At 51.2% G+C, this 14,463-nt stretch overlaps 6 protein-coding genes across 6 annotated transcripts; 2 read left to right on the top strand and 4 right to left on the bottom strand.

Annotated features, from left to right (window-relative positions):
• Positions 1 to 273: 273 nt before the first annotated feature.
• On the bottom strand, positions 274 to 3,834 carry N7525_007167 (WD repeat protein; the record flags this gene model as incomplete). Its single annotated transcript, XM_002567692.2, has 8 exons — positions 274 to 519; positions 575 to 770; positions 840 to 928; positions 985 to 1,934; positions 2,018 to 2,234; positions 2,291 to 3,521; positions 3,661 to 3,739; positions 3,798 to 3,834. The coding sequence occupies 8 exons, from the start codon at positions 3,832 to 3,834 to the stop codon at positions 274 to 276; spliced, it is 3,045 nt and encodes a 1,014-aa protein (XP_002567738.2).
• A 1,224-nt stretch (positions 3,835 to 5,058) lies between these two features.
• N7525_007166 (cupin domain-containing protein) lies at positions 5,059 to 5,784 on the top strand (the record flags this gene model as incomplete). The annotated part of the gene is made up of 2 exons (XM_002567691.1): positions 5,059 to 5,589; positions 5,665 to 5,784. 2 exons carry the CDS (start codon positions 5,059 to 5,061, stop codon positions 5,782 to 5,784), a joined length of 651 nt encoding a protein of 216 aa, XP_002567737.1.
• Positions 5,785 to 5,901: 117 nt separating this feature from the next.
• Positions 5,902 to 6,983, bottom strand: N7525_007165 (putative mitochondrial carrier protein (Pet8); the record flags this gene model as incomplete). Its single annotated transcript, XM_002567690.1, has 2 exons — positions 5,902 to 6,864; positions 6,924 to 6,983. The coding sequence occupies 2 exons, from the start codon at positions 6,981 to 6,983 to the stop codon at positions 5,902 to 5,904; spliced, it is 1,023 nt and encodes a 340-aa protein (XP_002567736.1).
• A 643-nt stretch (positions 6,984 to 7,626) lies between these two features.
• N7525_007164 (uncharacterized protein) lies at positions 7,627 to 10,378 on the bottom strand (the record flags this gene model as incomplete). The annotated part of the gene is made up of 4 exons (XM_061213928.1): positions 7,627 to 8,393; positions 8,451 to 9,789; positions 9,956 to 10,251; positions 10,333 to 10,378. 4 exons carry the CDS (start codon positions 10,376 to 10,378, stop codon positions 7,627 to 7,629), a joined length of 2,448 nt encoding a protein of 815 aa, XP_061068359.1.
• A 1,427-nt stretch (positions 10,379 to 11,805) lies between these two features.
• On the bottom strand, positions 11,806 to 12,358 carry N7525_007163 (mitochondrial 54S ribosomal protein uL11m; the record flags this gene model as incomplete). The annotated part of the gene is made up of 2 exons (XM_002567688.2): positions 12,203 to 12,358; positions 11,806 to 12,138 (listed from the first exon to the last, which is right to left on the bottom strand). The coding sequence occupies exons 1-2, from the start codon at positions 12,329 to 12,331 to the stop codon at positions 11,806 to 11,808; spliced, it is 462 nt and encodes a 153-aa protein (XP_002567734.1). The 5' UTR covers positions 12,332 to 12,358.
• A 376-nt stretch (positions 12,359 to 12,734) lies between these two features.
• On the top strand, positions 12,735 to 14,140 carry N7525_007162 (survival factor 1 family protein; the record flags this gene model as incomplete). Its single annotated transcript, XM_002567687.1, has 5 exons — positions 12,735 to 12,754; positions 12,813 to 13,028; positions 13,113 to 13,537; positions 13,597 to 13,973; positions 14,042 to 14,140. The coding sequence occupies 5 exons, from the start codon at positions 12,735 to 12,737 to the stop codon at positions 14,138 to 14,140; spliced, it is 1,137 nt and encodes a 378-aa protein (XP_002567733.1).
• Between the last annotated feature and the right edge of the window lie 323 nt (positions 14,141 to 14,463).

Here is a 14,463-nt window from a genome sequence, read left to right as displayed (position 1 = left end):
GTTACCGTCAACGTTATTACATAAGAATGCAAGCTGTGAGGCAAAAGCAAGGCCCAAAGCAATAGCCAAAGCAAGCCAGATGCGCTAACATCCATGAGAAGAGAAGTAGGAGATGCGATAGAACCAAAAAAAAAGCAAATCGCCCATATGTACTGGAAATCCATGCGTTTGTAGCATTGGCGTAGGTTGAATATCAAATGTACCCTTTGGACGAAAGGAAAGAGGAAAAGAGAGAAGCCGATGAAAAAGGTTCCAGAGGATGGTGTTTCCCTATCAAGTGGTAGCAGAGCCTGCGACAGAGCCCGAGTTGGTCGCAGAATGGATACTCCCAGAGGGTGCATGTCCATTGTTATCCCCGTTCTGGGCTTCCTCAAGGACATTGTTCTCATCAATTCCCAGGAGAGACCGGGGCGGGTGGATCTCTTTCTTGCCGTTTGTCTTGTAGTGGAGAACCATATCTCCCGAGGTGCGCCAGAGGTGCGTGCGAATCGTTGCTAGAGTCATGTTTGGTGGACAGAGCTGAGGGACGATTGCGATTAGTATGACTACTATACAAAATAACAGAAGAACATACCATCTTCTGGCAGTATAGCTCGAGGTACTCCTCCGGTGGCATAACGGATTCCGCTGGTTCATCCGGGTTTGCAGGGTCGATGCGCTCTGCGACATAAGCAAGAATCTTCCTCGTTCGGAGCATGCGGTTGGCATTGAGACGAGAGCCATTGTTGTTGGTGCTCGGATTGCCTGGAGGGGCACCATTAGGAGCCGGCCTGGATGAACAACCGTGGTTAGTTTCACCAACAACACAAATTCCAGGGTAGAGACGATCCAAAACATACGGTTCGGGCTTGACGACAGGCGGTAATGTGTCATCGAAGGGCTTCAAGACAAAGGCGATCTTGACCTGCTCCTTGAAGGGAATTTGGTTCTATAACCAATCGTTGTTAGGAGGAAACGCAAACTATCACGCGGAAATAGACTTACCTTTAGAAGAAGCTCGCCAAGCCAATGAGGAATTGATTTCTTGAGCCTTTCGAGGTCTTCGCCAATGCGGCCCACGCTACCTCTGTAGAGATCCGAGGCCACGGCGGTATCGCCGGTTTCTTCCTGGATGAAGACTGCGGTCCGGGATGGAATATCCAGTCGGGGGGTTTCATCCTCAGAACTAGGCAAAAGAGCCGTCTCCAAGTCCCGATCTGGATTCGTAGCCAGGAATTCTTCATAATCATCACGGATGCGGTCGACCACGCCACATAGGTTGGGCTCATACACCTTCTCTTCCTTGATAGAGGAGATCTCCGACTCTTCGGCCTTTTCTTCCAATATCTGAGGCTTCGTGTCCGTAGAATTGCGACCTAACTTCTTGGGGAAATTCATTTGGAACTTCTTTCCAAATAGTGACTTCTTCCGCTCTTCCTTATCGGGCTCTGCGGGGGATTGAGAAAGCCCTGAATTTGAGCTTGCATCTGGCGGAGACAGAAGAGACTTGTCATTGTCTGTTTGCGGGGTCGCTAGAGGCCTTTTCGAGAAGTAGTCACTTGATGAAAAGGATGATGACCCGCCATCGGGCTGAATATTTGTTGGCACTGAGGCATCGGGTGTGTCTGGTTCAAACCCTGGGAACGGAGAGTTGCTCTGTATGGAAGTGCTCAAGTAGTTTGACGAGGGTGTGCCAGAGTTGATGCCGAAGCCGATGTTCGGGCTAGCAGGGAAGTCTGAGCTGGGGCGCAGACTCGTTCTCTGTTGAGGATTCGATATGGGTATACCAACGCTGCGAGGGATATCATCGCCAGGTACGGATGTACTCAGCGGGTTCAGTCGAGCATTTTCTTCTGCTCGCGCGATAGCAGCTTGACGGTATTCGCTGTCTCGTCGAATTTCCTCGTCCACTACCGGAGCAAACAGCCAACGCAAAATCCATTTGCCGAGGTTGACTGCGTGTTGTCAGTATGGCAAAGAATATCCACGAAGTTCATCAGAAGAACAAAAGAACTAGTTCAAGGAAAATAACACTCACTTCTTTGATCCTCTCTAAACTGATAGAGATCAGATGGTGGTAGATCGGTCTCGTCGGCATAAACTTCTGCATCGAAACAGCGATTGGGCTCCAGAATGACTGACAACCTGCCAGTACGCACGTCGATGGTACACCAATGTCCAATACTATCAACGGTGTTTACCTCCGACTCAACATCATCCATATGACGCTTGCCGAAGGTTTGCACGGGGATACACTAGGTTCATGTTAGTCGATGCCTTGTACTTGTCAGTTGAGATAGAACCAAATCACCTTCAGTAGATCCCAGAGAACAACTTCTCCTGCCGAATCCTGAGTAAGTGTGCGCCTCCGGTCATTCAACATCAGGCACTTGATCAAGCCGTGTTGGCCTTCAATGGTTTCCTCGGGCTGTGAGTGAACTGGGAGCGTAAGGCCAATTGTCTCCAAGTTAGGCTCCGAGGAATTAAGTGTAGGGGCTGAGCCACCGATAATCGACGTCGCTGATAACTGCAAAACAGCATTGAATGGAATCTTCTTGGGTCCCTTCTCTGGAGGGGCTGCGGGCACTGTAGCAGAGTCTATAGTACGGTCCGGGTCGGGCGGCTGCTCGATTCCAACTGTAGTATCGACATCTCGCCAGCGGTTGATGCTAGACTTGGGAGTAGCTGTCCAGATGTAGTCTCCCGCTGCCACAACTTTGACGACACCCTCGTGCTCTTGGAGTGCGGCGACGCAGAGGCCCTGGTCGGGATCGGCCGACCCTCGCATGTCGGTCTTCGCCACCAAACCAGATCGGTCACTTGAGTAGAAGACAGAGAGATCAGGGTGGTCGGAGTAAAGAGACCACACGCTATCATTGTGCATGGTCAGAGTATTCATGCATCGACCTGCCGTGAGAGACCAGATCTTGATCGTCTGGTCAGACGACCCCGTCATGATAGTATCGCCAGACTGATTAATCATAATATCACGAATGTTGTCCGTATGGCCCACGAACTTCGTCACTAGCTTTCCAGACCTGGGATCCCATACCCGGACGACATTTTCAGGGCCACCGCTAGCGAGCACCGATGAGACTGCGCCCAGCGCATAGACAGACCCTTTATCCGTGGAGTCTTCTCCACCGGCATTGATGTTCAAGACCTCTCCACCGCCATTTAAATCCCAAAGGTAAACCTTTTGATCGAGACCGCCCGAAGCAACCCAAGTAGCGTGGCTACCGGGGCTCGCCAGGGCCTTCACATAATCAGTATGTTTTCCAATGCGCTCCGGTACCTCGGTGGACTCGGAATGTGGGCGCCAGAGTCGCACGGTCGTGTCGGACGAGGCGGAAACGAGCGCGGAGTTGTCCTGTGCCAAGACAATGTCGTTGATCCAATGACTATGTGCTTGAACTTGGGTTTTGAAGCCAGTCGGACTAGGCTTTTGATCAGGAGATGATGCGTCTTTAGGGGCAGACGATGACGGAAGGGGAAAGTTGAGATCCCAGGAACAAATGACACCGTCGCGGCCCGCGGAGTATCTAGGAGAGGGGACGTCATATTAGTATCCGTGCAACCCACATGTAGGGGAGCCTGGTTTCCAGAAGATCGCGGTCGCAAACGTGGCAACAATTCAAATTTAGATCCCGGATCCCTGCATAACGAGGGGGAGATACTTACAGGATGGAGTTTTGGCGGTCGACAGTCAACCCATTGACCCCCAACCGGTGCCCACCGGGTGCATCAGGCAGAGGGAGGACTAAAAGAGTGAAAGACAGTCAGCGACCCGAGAGGAGATTACATGGAATTCAACTTACCATAGGTGACCCTCTGGTGGCTCAGTTTGCGTGCCATACATGCAGCGTTGAAGGAGTAAAACCAATTGCGGAGATGCGAATGCGGAGCTTATCTGCCCTCGAGGCTGATCGCACGTTCAGTTTTGGTGGGGAAGGTCAACGTCACAGGGCCATTCCAATCAAAGAAGTCAAAAAGAGAGGTTAAAAAGAAGAAAAAGAAGCGAAGGGGAAAACACAAAACACTCAGATGAGGGGAAGTGTTCTAAAGTTGGAGGCGCCAGGGGCCGGGTGTTTATGCGCCGCATAGGCTATACATCGTTTCGTTTAAATGTTTACTTCAGGGCCTACTACATGCATGTACTATATCAAATACGACCTGATATATATTTGATCTGATTTGACTAGGAATATCCTAATATCTGTGAATACCTCCCTCGCCATCTTTATTAAATAGTCCAGGAGCCTTCTCCTTTCCCTTTCTGGATCGCTTCTCGGTTATCTTTGGCTATTTCGATGTTCTAATAAGTTCCATAGTACTCGACATGAACTGCCACTCTTATAGCGCCGATATACTTCCTTATAAAGATACTATACAGTTTCACAAGTCTTTCCATTTCTGAGAGAAACAATCCTTCAACATCAACCGGGTAGCGACTGCCCCGAACTGCTTGATAGATGATTGGGATCCAAGCAACACACAGTTGGCCGCTCCGCTCGTCTCCTACGGAAGCGAACCTTAAGCTCACACAAACAAAAGAGTAGCTTGGCTGCATCGCCAAGACAGGGCTTGGTTTGTGTCTGAAAAGGCTGCAGTTCGCATCTTTTCGAGGAGCGTCCCACGCTCTTGATCTTCATGAATGCCCGCCTGATGCCGGAAAGAAGTGACGCCATGTCCATCGTCGACATTCGACTAGTGCTACATTCTTAGCCAAAAAGATTCGCGCGGTACTGGAGGAGCATGTCCAGACGGACTTCTTATAGAGAGTCCTATAGCCCGCGGAAATCTCACCCATCTATCTATCTATCTATAAACCAGTAAGGAAGATCCGCAGGAACACAACATGCTTTCTTTCGTATTCAAGGGCCTATGAACGTAGCACAGCATGCAAGCGTCTGAATGCGGCATATATTCTCTCGTCAGCTCTCGTCAGCACTCCTGAAGTCATCATTGCCCCAGGTGTTCGCCACATTTAACACCTAGGACCTCTCCCTTCTCCCAACCTCTACAATATACACATAAATCCTCATTTTCACTACAAACCAACATAAACAAGCAAAGAAAATGGATATCCCAATCTCCCAAATTAAACCAGCCTACCCGCCCAATCCCCCAAATCCAACACAAGAAGAACCCGCAATCCAATCCACCATCAACGCCCTACATCTCTGCGCACACCCGGAAGGCGGCTACTTCTGCGAGACAGATCGTGATCCACGTAGAGTTCCAAACCCTTACAAAGAGCCAGCAACCTCGGCCACAGCCGAAGACACAGATCCCGAAACCCGCTCTGCTTGCACCTCAATCTACTACCTCCTCACGCCGCAGCGCCCACAGGGTGCTTTCCACCGTAATAAAAGTCGCACGGTGCACGTATGGCAAAGGGGACGTGGGCGGTACGTTATTATCCATGCGGACGAGGTAGATGGCAGTGTTGAGAATGCCAAGGCGCGGGTTGAGACGTTCATTGTTGGGCCCAATGTTGAGGCTGGGGAGAGGATGCAGTGGGTTGTTGAAGGGGGGAAGTATAAGTCTTCTTTCTTGTTACCGGATGAGCCTGAGGGAGAGACTTCTTCGGGGTTGTTGATTAGTGAGGTAAGATCTGGACATCCATGGATCTTATAGATCTACATTATTGAGACGGGAGAAACGGCTAACAAGTTCCCCAAGGTTGTTGTCCCAGGCTTTGAGTTCGCAGACCATGATTTCCTGCGTAAAGAGAGAATGGAGGAACTCCTGACTGCCGAGCAAGTCCAGGAATTGGGCTGGATGCTTAGGACCGAGAAGTGAAATCCACAGAATGACATGCATAATGGCCTAAGCCAACTTGGTTTTCGGGATCTATGTTCTTCCAACCTTCTATATAGCAAAAAATATACAAAGCATAAGGCCAAGGAGAATCCAAAATTAAAGACCTTTCTCCGCCTGCACTCCCCGGCGCCCCTCAAGGGTATTAGAAGCATACTGATAACTCCCAAGGAATACAGCCCCACCAATACCAATCCACGTCACACGCGGCGTAATACCACGCCAGAAAGCACCGGGCCCTTCGCTCGCAATCCCGCGCACAACCTCCTTAAGACGAACAGGCGCATCGACGCCCCCGTCTCCACGCCGCGCAAGCATAACCCGCGTCTTGATCACGTCTAGCGGAGTAGTTAGACCAGCCGCAATGGCACCGGCAACACTGCCGAACATGGCGCTTGTCGAAGCGGGGATCTGCGTTTCGGCAATAGACGAGGCCGTCTCCGCGGTTCGCAGGTACCGCTTGCCGTAGGCTTCCTTCATCGACTCCCACATGGTGAATTGAAGCACGGTGAAGGGAATCTCGCGGGCGATTGTGATCCCGGCTCCGCGGTAGAGTTCGCGGAAGACCTGGCTGTAGCCGCGCTTCGCTGGTGGGGTTGAGGTCGTTGTGGTTGTGGTTGTGCTTGTTGGGGCTGCGTGTCGCAGGGACAGGATGTCCTTCAGTGCGAGGAGACTGGAGCCGCCGAAAAGGCCGGCTTGGGCGCGCTGCTTGATTACTTCTGTTGGGACACGGACGGCGCATGCGGCGATTTCACCGAGGGAGGAGGCGAGCGAGTGTGTGAGGATTATGTGGGAGCGGGATTGGGGGTTGGTTTTGCTGTTGGCGGGTTGGGGTGCGAGGAGGGTGCGCTTGACGCCATCGTAGACGATGAAGAAGGAGGCGGCCGAGGGGGCAGAGCCAAAGAGCACTGATGGGAGGCCGGCGTAGATACCGCGGAAGGTTTGGCGTAGGGAGAGTCGGGTTTGGGGTGCGGTGTGGTCGCGTGCCTTTTGGAGTCGGGTTTTGATGGTGTCGAGGGGGTAGAGGGAGCAATCGACGGTTAGGCCTGCAATTGCGCCGGACTATATAGTTGCAGAGCTGTTAGAGAGATACTCCAAAGAAGAGCTTCGGAGAAGGTTACAATCAATGACCTCGTCCACAGGGAGGAGACCAGTGGCTCCCCGTCGAGTTGTTGGGCCATTTTGTAAAGAACTGAATATGACAACTGTTCTATCAAGAGAGCATGGCCAATTGGGCGAATGTAGGAAGCAAGAACAGCAACGAAGTATGTACAGAAGCGGGCTAAACGGAGAAGCTCCGCGGATGACTGGCAGTTTTCTTTTGCCCGCGGTCAGGCCATCCGATATCGCCGATCTTCGCTACGTCAAATCCAATCCAGAGAATACATAGTTACTAATAGTGTGTTGTATGTTTGTATTGAAATGTATCTACTATTTAAGAAAATAAAGCTTTCTCGCCACCGTGAAGCATTGCCAGAAGAATGCCCCTGGAAAAGAACAAGAAAAGAAAAAGAAACACTTCGATATCCACACCCAGTCTATCAGTAACATCCGTGGATGCGTCGTCGAGGTAGAGCGAGAGCTCCGTTTTCTTCAAGATCTTAGAAACACGAGCTCGATAGAATGCCACAGAAGTTTATTCAAGAATATCAACTCGTCTCAAACATGGCCCGGGGAATGAGGGAAACCGCCAAAATCATCTACAGTACTCGTAGGGAATCACACAGTCAACGCGAAAGGGAAGGGGACAAAAGTGCCACCCCGTTCTCAAAGGATAAAAGGGGATATATAGACACGAGGTGAAATTGGTACAAAGAAGGGTTATTATTTAGCCTTGGTAGCTTTGCTGGCCACGGCAGGGCTTTGGGCGGGGGGCTCGAGGACGTGGGTGTGGCCGGAGGCACTGATAATTTCACCAGTCTCATCCTGTCGACACGCATGGATGTTCCTTACCCAGTCATCCGACAGTACCTCGTCGAGTGTCGCTCGGTTTTTCGGGTTGGTTTTCAGCATGCGGCCGATGATGTACCGGCTTTCCCGCGGCAAGATGCGGAGAAGACGCCATGGGCCCTTGATGACTTCCTGACGCTGCCCAGAATTCTGGGATGATGCCGGAATTGGCGGTGCTTCTTTGCTGGTTGTGCGCGTGGTCCGCTCATGGGGGCCGTTGCTGATTTGACTGATCTGCTTCTGGGCAGTGTCGGGAGAGCGATCACCGTCCCTCTGCGAGGGCTCTGGCTTGTTTCCGTCTCCGTTTTCATTTCCGTTTCCATTCTGCTCCGATCCAGACTGATCAGAGGGTCCGCTCGAGCGAGGAGTCAGACGCTTATTGTCATGGCCTTGGGAAGTAAGATCGGGTGTCGACTTGGGCCGACGGCGTGGGTCGGGTTCGGGAACCGGGGTGCCTGGGGTCGGGCTGGAAACGAACAACTTATATGAGTTGTCCGTCATGCGTGGTTGCTTCCATGGGAACCGGCGCAAGGTCATACAGCAGAAGATGATCGCCAGCGACCAAACATCTGTGGGGCGGGGGTCATATTTCTTCTCGTCATAGACCTCGGGGGCAAGATAGGGATCCGAGCCAACGATACCTGCTCATGCAAATCAGTAACCATAGATTGTGACCGAAAATGAACATGAATACATACCTGAAGCAGGGACAATGTCGTTCTCGAAAGGATAGCGGAATACGACGGCACTTCCGAAATCAATGAGTTTCATGATGCCACGGTCGTTCACCACCACGTTATCCAGTTTCAAATCCCGATGGGCTAAACCCATGCCATGGATGTACGCCACACCGCTCAAAATCTGCTTGAAAGAGCAGGCGATCTCCTCCTTGCCCATTTTGCCCGTCATCACGATAGCAAACAGATCGAAGGGCGCATATTCCATGACCTCATACCAACGACTACCTTCTTGGATGATATCCAAGGTCTCGATGATATTGCCATGGTGCAAGGTGGAGCCAATACAGAACTCTGCGGTCACCTTCTTGGAGTATTCCTTCAAGCTCTCCCAGTTGTGACGGTCTCGGAATTGCTTCACTGCAAAGGTGACACCGTCGGTGTTGCGCTTCAACAGGCGCACGGAACCACCAGCTCCAGATCCGAGCACCCTGCCCAGCTTTCCATACTTGGAATTCAAACCATGATCATCGGCAAAGGGGACATTGTCTGGAGCCATTTGATACGGGGTGGACTTTCCAGATGATCGACTTGACTTCTTAGGCATGGACGTCGGGGACTCGGATCGCTTGTTGCGATGGCCCATCTTGAAGAATCGTTTCAGCTCAGACATAGAGCCATGATGTGTGTGGGCGTTGTTCTTTTCGTGACCATGCTCCTTCTTCGCACTACTAAATATGCCCCTCTTGTCATTATGTTTGCTAAGGTCGCCTGCGCTGGTGGATCGGTGAGCCCCCGGACGGAATGATCGCTTGACATCCCGACCGCTAAAGATAAACCGGGGATCCAATTGAGCAAGGTTTTTGGGTTGGGGTGGTCGCTTGTTGCGCGCATATGGATCATTAGGTTCGCCGACAGGGGTCATGGCCCCTGGCGGAGTAAGAGACTCTCTTGGAGTGGGAGGGGGACTTTCTTCTTGGGAGCCCCCGTCGTTTCCAATGAAGAATTGCGCACGATGTCTCGGTAGTTGCATAGCATGAGGAGCTCGCTCTGAGCCTTCACTTTGTCTTGTGGACAGGCGATCGGTGGACAGGGGTCGGGAGGATGAGGCGGGGCGAGATGTGCCGTTCTTGTCGGTTGATCCAACTGGAGGTGATGGTTGAGGGGTGAAATTGGTGTCTACGTGAGGTCGGCTGGTAGCTTTCAGAGAGGCATTATCGCTGGTTTTGCCTTCGCGAGAATGGGTTGCAGCTGGAGTAAGAGGGGGTGACTGTACAGCAGAGACCGGAGGAGACGCATGTGGAGAGGCAAAGGCACCGGTGACATGTCCGCTACGATCACTCGACTCTCGAGAGCCAACCTATGGTAATCCAAAGTTAGTATGATGACGAGATTACCACGGTCCACCGAGTCTGCGCCTAGAACCCGGCGTCGGATAAAGGGAAATAGATATCACTTGGAGCATGAAGAGACCGGGACACTCGGAAGCACACCCGACGGCAAATTAAAGATAGAATATGACATACCCTGGAGGAAGGAAGAGACATGGGGTCAAAAGAGAAGTTGCGCAGCCGCGACTCCTGAAGCTGCGCGCCCTGCATACTCATCGCCAGCGACCGTAATTGTTCCTCCTCCGTCTTCTGATCTCTAGACAGGGGTTGTTGCGGTTGCTCTGGTACAGGGGACAACTCGGAACGACCTGGTTCAATCTCCTCCGTGATGGAGGAGAAACGGACATGGGCAGGTTGAGCTCCTGAATTGGCGTCGGCGTCACCGGGCTCCGAAGCCTGGCCGGGGGTCTTGGTGTGCATATTTTGGAATCCTGAGACAGACATGCGTCAGACAGTTGGCAGGAATTTAGGATACACCATCACAACCGATCAGCATGGCAGCCAAGACATACCTGAATCCATGGGGTTGAGTGTTGAATCAGTCATTTCAGACGTCATAGTCTGCGACGCCGGCTCGGAACGTGGGACACATGCCCCTCACGGTGGGAGCTTTGGAGAATCCTGGCGATCTGAGGACCAGTTACCAGTTCAAAAAATGCTGTCAAGGTCGCAGAGTTGGACGATTTCCTCAACAGAGTCCAAGAAGTCGAAGACTTGCGAGGCAAATCTTTTCCTTTTTTAACTTTTTCTCCCGCCGAATGCGATCAAGAGCCGGGTGTCAAGGAATTCGGGAAACCGGGTATCCCGGGGTCTATAGATGAGAGAATGAGGAGAGCAGGAGAGCAGGAGGTGAGGAGGTGAGAAGATGAGGAGATGAGGAAGTAAAGAAGTAAAAGAGAAGAAGAGAAGAGGGGAGTAAGAATCAAGGCCTTAGGCAAACCTGAATTTTGGGGGCGAGTGGGGGAGAGATAACTAGTGAGATACTAAGTTGGCTTCTCTGGACTCTACTTCTTTTATTTCTCCCTATCTTATTATTTCTCTTTTTTATTTTCTATTTGATCAAATGAAGATGGGATACATCCTAGATATACCCCGAGTTCATTAAAAATTCATCTCCAGGGCTAAAGGAATGCCTTACCTCATAAGTCGGATGGTCGCGGAGAGTTGAAGATGATGTCGACCCGTGCCGACTTCCCGGTGCTGACCTACGTACCCTTCCAAGCCCTGGAGCTTATTACGGGGGTACGGAGTACTTACGGAGGACTTCATTGGTACTCTATGCAGGCCGTACATCGTACATGGTCTTTGAGTGATCTGGAATATTGCCTGAATGGGGTTAGTAAATCTGGTGACTCCACTAGATTCCATTTCCTCTATATGGAGTAGATGGAGTACATAGGGCCAGACCATCTCTCTCCGACTCCCTAGACTCTATTGCCAAGTGGCATGTCTACCTAGGTACGTTATACTGTGACACACCTCTTGGTGCCAAGGTCGGACTGAGTCACACATATGCCAAGTTCTCCGCTCCGCGGAGGTGTTGAAGTCAGTGACCTCATCGATAGTCTTGCAACGTCTTTCTCTTGGCTGTCCAGTCATCACTGAGAAAATGTCCACGGGTATATCAAAATCCGGGTCTCAGTGCTATGGTGAGATGGAGATGGCGTGTGATCACATGCCTCATTGTAATCGCATTGGGATGATTAGTTTTATATATGATTATATTTGACTTTGGCAAGTCACCAAGTAGTAGTACCCCGGAAGACCCAAGTTACTATCGATGCAAAATATCTCTAGGATTGTGATCAACTGATATAGCATACAATCTAGAAAAGAAAAAGATAATCGGTATCGTACAACAAGGGGAAGAAAATACCCCCAATTTCCCAGAAAACGCCCGGTGAAAGGATCCAAATCAAAACAAGTAGGCCCCTTGAAGCACTGCCCGAATGACCAATAATTATACAAGTCTATTATCCTGATGCTCAAGGGACGACCTGGATACCAATGGACTTGGCCTGGGACAGGACACTCTTGCACAATCCTTCCAGGGACAAGCCTGATAACCGCGTCTCGGTGTGCTTGAGCTTAGCGATCTCGTAAACATGCTTGAGGGAGACCTTGCCACAAAATTCATGGCCAGGATTCATCGCACCACGCAGTCGGTTCTTCCGGGGTTCGACATTGGCCGCGTTGAGCAGGAGATAGGTGGTGGTCGGGGTGCGGAGTTCAAAGGAGAAGGATCGGTCAGGGCGGACGGTGACACGCGCGGGGATCGGGACGCCGGTGTTGATGTGAGCTGTGCGGGCGTTGAATTCCTAGGGAGGTAGTTAATATATATGGACATGCTAACCCGTGTAAACAGAGTAAACAAAGACCAACCTTGCAGAAGTCCATAGACTTAACACCTTTACTTCCCAGAGCCGGACCAACAGGCGGACTGGGACTGGCCTGACCAGCTCCGACAATGAGCTTAACAAATTGATCCTTGGCCAATACGTTTCGTGCCATGATGAGAATATGTCGAGATAGTTCCAAAAGGCCAAAAGCAGAGAAGTCGAACGGAAGATTTGCAGATTTTCAGGCGACGCTGATTGGCCGAGGTGGGAAGCGAGCAAAAGAAGCCCAACGTCATAAGGTACACTCCTTTCTCTTCTTGTTCTGGAACTTCTTTGGCTTTTAATTCATCTTCCTCATTTTGATCTTGATATTCACACTATCTAGATCTACTTTCGATTGTATTTCCTTTGAAGCCACCATCTGAAGTGCATCTCCCTCTCATCCGGCGAGTCCCATTGACATCCGAACTAGAACTCTCTCGGGCCCCGCGCGTCGATCTCCCCTTCACCTCCCTTTTCCTTTTTCTTTCTTCTCTATTTCTTTTAAAAAAATTAATTCCAAACTTATCAAAATCATGAACTGGTTAAAGTCGACGTATGTTCCGATCGACTCTTCTCTGTTGTGGTTACACTGACCGATTTCATGTGGGTAGTCTCTCCGCCGTGGTGGGCACCGAGGAGCCCATCTATGGCCCAGAGGCCCTCCAATCTGTTGCGAAGCAGACCGAGACCACTCCCTTTTCCGAAGTGAACAAGGACATTTTGCGCTGGCGCGCATACTCCTACACCAATGTGGAAACCCAGACCTTCTACATCATGGCCGACAACGGGACGGTGGTGTTCGTTCAGGTCATCTACAGCAACATTGTGTAAGGAACTACTTGAAGCTTGGAGCTCCCACTCTGAAATTAAGACCTGCAGCAGCTGACTCTGACTCTTGATCCCCATTACAGCGGAATTCACACCACCGCCCAGTTCAACGTGAAGATCTTCGACCTCAGCGGAAAGGGTGACAACAAATGGTTCTCGGACCCGCTCTCTAACTTCATGTTCGACGAGAATATGCTCTCCTTCGGCGCCGACAACCTGTCGCTGACCCTCAACGAGGTGGGTGACTCATACACCATCAAGTCCACCGTCAACAGCGGCGCCCAGGTGGATATTAAGTTCTCCCGGACCGCACCCGGTTTCGTCGTCGGCAAGGATGGAACCTCATACTTCGGAACTGACCCCAAGAACCCATGGGGCTCCATGCGTCACGCTTTCTGGCCCCGCTGTGCTGTCGAGGGTACCATCGCCACCAAGGATCAGACCTACGACCTGGGCGGTCGTGGTGTCTTCATCATGGCTCTGCAGGGCATGAAGCCTCACCACGCTGGTACGGAGCCCTCTACAGGAACGAACAAGCAGAATCACCCCATGCTAACAAACGCATAGCCGCCCGCTGGAACTTCATTAACTTCCAGACCCCCACCTACTCCGCCGTCATGATGGAGTACACCACTCCCCCTTCCTACGGTTCCACCACGGTCAACGTCGGTGGTATCGTCAAGGACGGCGAGATCATCTACGCCGGCACAACCAACTCAGTGGCTCACACAGAAACCGGCCAGGACGAGGGCAGTGACTGGCCCGCGCCCAAGTCCATCAAGTGGGAGTGGAGCGGCAAGACAACCGACGACAAGGCGCTCACAGCCGAGGTGAACGGCGCCCTTGGTTCGCGACTGGACCGCATCGACGTTATGGCCGAGGTGCCAGGCTTCATTAAAAGCATTGCTGGCAGTGTTGCCGGTACTCGGCCGTACATCTTCCAGGTATGCACCTTTTTCGCTTCCGAATTTCTTGTGTAATGGCAAAAGAACAACATCTAACTCTCGCACAGTACTCGCCCCAGGAGAAGCTTTCATTGAAGCTGAAGCTCGGCGATGAGGAGATCACCGAGGAGGGAACCATGTTCTCCGAGTCCACCTTCATCTCGTAAAGGCCCCGCTTAACTCGCGTACATAGGACCTCATTCTCCCCTGCGGGACCTGATTGTTGGCGTTCATTGTGATGATTTTCGTGATGCTACATTTATGTCTAAAGGGATCGGCTTAACTTCTTTCCTCATGCGGACCAGATAATCCACAGACTGTATACATGATACTTAATGCTATTTTGACAATATCCTGAAAGCACCTAGGTACATACGTAGATACCGAGGGCGGTGAAAAGTACACTCGAGTCCATTGGGACTCGTAATAGAATGATACATGTAGGATGCGACGAGGTGAAAGTTACAAGTGATTGTACAGCAAAGATCGG

This window comes from Penicillium rubens (assembly GCF_028828025.1).
Source record: "Penicillium rubens strain IBT 27055 chromosome Unknown utg000003l_segment0_segment0, whole genome shotgun sequence".
In the NCBI taxonomy this organism is placed as follows: Eukaryota; Fungi; Ascomycota; class Eurotiomycetes; order Eurotiales; family Aspergillaceae; genus Penicillium; species Penicillium rubens.
The sequence above is the reverse complement of the archived record's forward strand: the minus strand, read 5'-3'. Positions and strand labels throughout refer to the sequence as shown.